Below are 3,002 nucleotides of genomic sequence, written 5' to 3' on the forward strand. Positions count from 1 at the left end.
TTTTTAACGGGCCAACCCCGCCCCAATATGTCTTCAGCCCGCGGGTATTTTCGTTTTGGCGGGGCGGGCTAAACGGGTGGGCGGGCCTAAAACTCCAACCCAACCCGCCATATTTTGGAGTTCAAAGACCTGGCTAGGGATGCACTTGGAGAATTCGGGTCATCCACGAAAGCACTTTCCAACTTGGTTCAAACATGGAACAATAACTAGCTCCACTGTGATAAGTTGTAAGTACTATTATTAATGATTAATAGTGTAAATGTGTAATAAAGTTTTTATTCTAGTCTCTCTATCCCAATGAGGTATTACATTAATATTTCATAAAGTGTCTGCATCACCCTCAAGTCAATGTATTTAACTTTGCACTTATTGTCATGATGAATACAATACAATACAATTGATAAGGACTTTGTAGTAGGTATATATATCTAATTCCACATATTATTAATTAATCTGATGTTTTTGTCTTCTAACCACTTTTCCACTCTTAAACTTTATTCTCTCTACTTCTAGGCCTGCAGTGTTTTCTGTTACATTATTCTTCATCACAATTTTATTACTATATAAGGTTAGTTATATTATCTATATAGTATAATAGTCTCATCAATCACAAAACCCCAAGAAAGGAAAAACTATCCACCAAATCAAAACTACTGCATTTCACTTTCTCATACCATTTGTGTTGTGCTTGTGACCAAATTAACTTACCAAAGAAGATGGAAGAAACAACAACTACAGTAGTGATGTATCCAGCACCAGGTATAGGTCACATAATTTCAATGGTAGAATTAGCCAAACTTCTCATTCATCATCAACAACAAAACTTCTCCGTCACAATCCTTCTCACCACTGGCTTCTTCGACAATCCATCAACTGATTCTTACATAAACCGCATCTCAACCTCTCACCCTTCAATCACCTTCCACCGTTTCCCTTCCGTCACTGCACTCATTCAATCCAACACACAAAGCTTAGCCGCAACCGGATTCAAATTCATTAAATCAAACAACGTCAACGTCGAATCTAAACTCCGTCAAATCTCTCAAACCTCTGTCATCAAATCCTTTATCATCGACCTCTTCTGCACTTCTGCAATGGACATAGCTTCCGCAATGGAAATCCCCGTTTACTACTTCTTCATTTGATGAAAGGTGAATAATGAATGGCAAGTTGTGTGAATATTGTCCAAAACACAAAGTATGACCGACTATGAAGCACAGACACGGACACTGGGCATAACCCACAGACAATAGGCATGACACTGACATGTCGATACATATAATGATTTGAAAAAATGAATAAATTGAACGTTATCTCAACTGTCAGTGTCCAACACTGATACTGACACGGAAACGCCTTTTTTCTGAGGTGTCAGTGCTATAGAACCGACGTTGCTCTCTTGATGTTGTTCACATTTCTATTTGTTTCGATAATGAGAAATTGACATGATCTGCATCGTGTTGACATTAACTAGGGAAAGTATGGTTTGTTTATCTGCAATTTAAACTCAGCATTTTTTGTGCTGTTCTTGTTTTGTTCTTTATAATTATGATGAAGTTTTATGTCTCCTAACAAATGAAGCATTGATTGTTTGAATGAAAATCAGATGAAGCAACGGACAGCGAAGATTGCTTATCATGGCTAGATAAACAACCGAGTAGAACCGTAGTGTACTTGTGTTTTGGGAGCCGTGGTTCGTTCTCGATGGCACAGTTGAAGGAAATAGCTGAAGGGTTAGAGAGGAGTGGACACAGATTCTTATGGGTTGTCAAGAGGCCAATACAAGAACATCTTGAAAAGAATCAAGTTCATGGTAAAACCGGGGAGTTTGAGTTGAGTTCTGTTTTGCCAAGTGGGTTTATAGAGAGAACCAAAGAGAGGGGCCTGGTGGTAAGGTCATGGGCTCCGCAAGTTGAGGTGCTGAGCCGCGAATCAGTCGGGGGGTTTGTGAGTCACTGCGGCTGGAACTCGGTGCTTGAAGGAGTGGTGGCTGGAGTGCCAATGGTTGCATGGCCATTGTATGCAGAGCAGCATGTTAATAGGAATGTGATGGTGGAGGACATGAAGGTGGCTATCGCGGTGGAGCAAAGGGAAGGAGATATGTTTGTGAGAGGAGAAGAAGTGGAGAAGAGGGTAAGAGAGTTGATGGAGTCTGAGAGAGGGAGAGAGATAAGGGAGAGAAGTTTGAAGTTCAAAGACATAGCTAGGGATGCACTTGGAGAATTTGGATCATCCACAAAAGCACTTTCCAATTTGGTTCAAACATGGAATGATAATTAATTCCTTTGTGCCAATGTGGAAGGTAAATTTTTATTTGAATTGTGGTTGCTTTTTAAGTTTTATGTTATAATAACTTATGACATGTCTGTAAATTGTTTTAAGCTACTTTCAATAAGCTCTAAAATATAGCTTATGATAAGTGTTTATAGTTTATATGAAAGTAGTTTGATTATATTTTATTTTGTTATAAAAATAATTTATGTCTAACTATTCAAATAATTAGTATTTATCTAATAAATTCTTGAGCAAGTTATTTATTCTAATAGGATTTTGGACTGATATTGAAAGAACTTGTAGTTTTGAATGCTTGTCAAATACTTTAAATAATTATTCCTTTAATCACGCATCTTGGTAAAATTCCAAAATTATTCAGAATTTGGATTTTAAAATCTCTTTAAAAACAAGTCAAATTATAAGTATTGTGTTTGAATTTTGAAATTTTGATTAATAACATACGCCTTAACAAACCATTCTACACTTAACATGTGAAACAGAAAAAATCAAAGTTAAAAGGTTTATCTTAATTTTAGAATTCAGATTATATCCTGTTATCGTAAAATACAAAAACATTTTCAGACAAAGGATAAAGAAAATCATAATTTAACATAGATTTTTGGTATCACACACAAAATATACAACATGACATTTCATCACTTATAGTTAGTTCAGGACGTTTCAACATTTTCAAAATATATATTGTTGGACGATTTTAAAATTGTCGT

At 36.2% G+C, this 3,002-nt stretch overlaps 1 protein-coding gene across 1 annotated transcript; it reads left to right on the plus strand.

Moving 5' to 3' along the window:
• Window positions 1-612: 612 nt before the first annotated feature.
• On the plus strand, window positions 613-2,347 carry LOC131659892 (UDP-glycosyltransferase 88F4-like). Its single transcript, XM_058929012.1, has 2 exons — window positions 613-1,139; window positions 1,600-2,347. The coding sequence occupies exons 1-2, from the start codon at window positions 717-719 to the stop codon at window positions 2,278-2,280; spliced, it is 1,104 nt and encodes a 367-aa protein (XP_058784995.1). The 5' UTR covers window positions 613-716; the 3' UTR covers window positions 2,281-2,347.
• Window positions 2,348-3,002: the final 655 nt, after the last annotated feature.

Source organism: Vicia villosa, linkage group LG3 (assembly GCF_029867415.1).
Source record: "Vicia villosa cultivar HV-30 ecotype Madison, WI linkage group LG3, Vvil1.0, whole genome shotgun sequence".
Lineage (NCBI taxonomy): Eukaryota > Viridiplantae > Streptophyta > Magnoliopsida > Fabales > Fabaceae > Vicia > Vicia villosa.

Bases quoted from the DNA above. Each gene is read 5' to 3' on its own strand.
- LOC131659892 (XM_058929012.1), top strand. From the start codon at position 717: ATGGAAGAAACAACAACTACAGTAGTGATGTATCCAGCACCAGGTATA. The intron at 1,140-1,599 runs ATTTGATGAAAG...TTGTTTGAATGA, and splicing joins TCCCCGTTTACTACTTCTTC to AAATCAGATGAAGCAACGGA.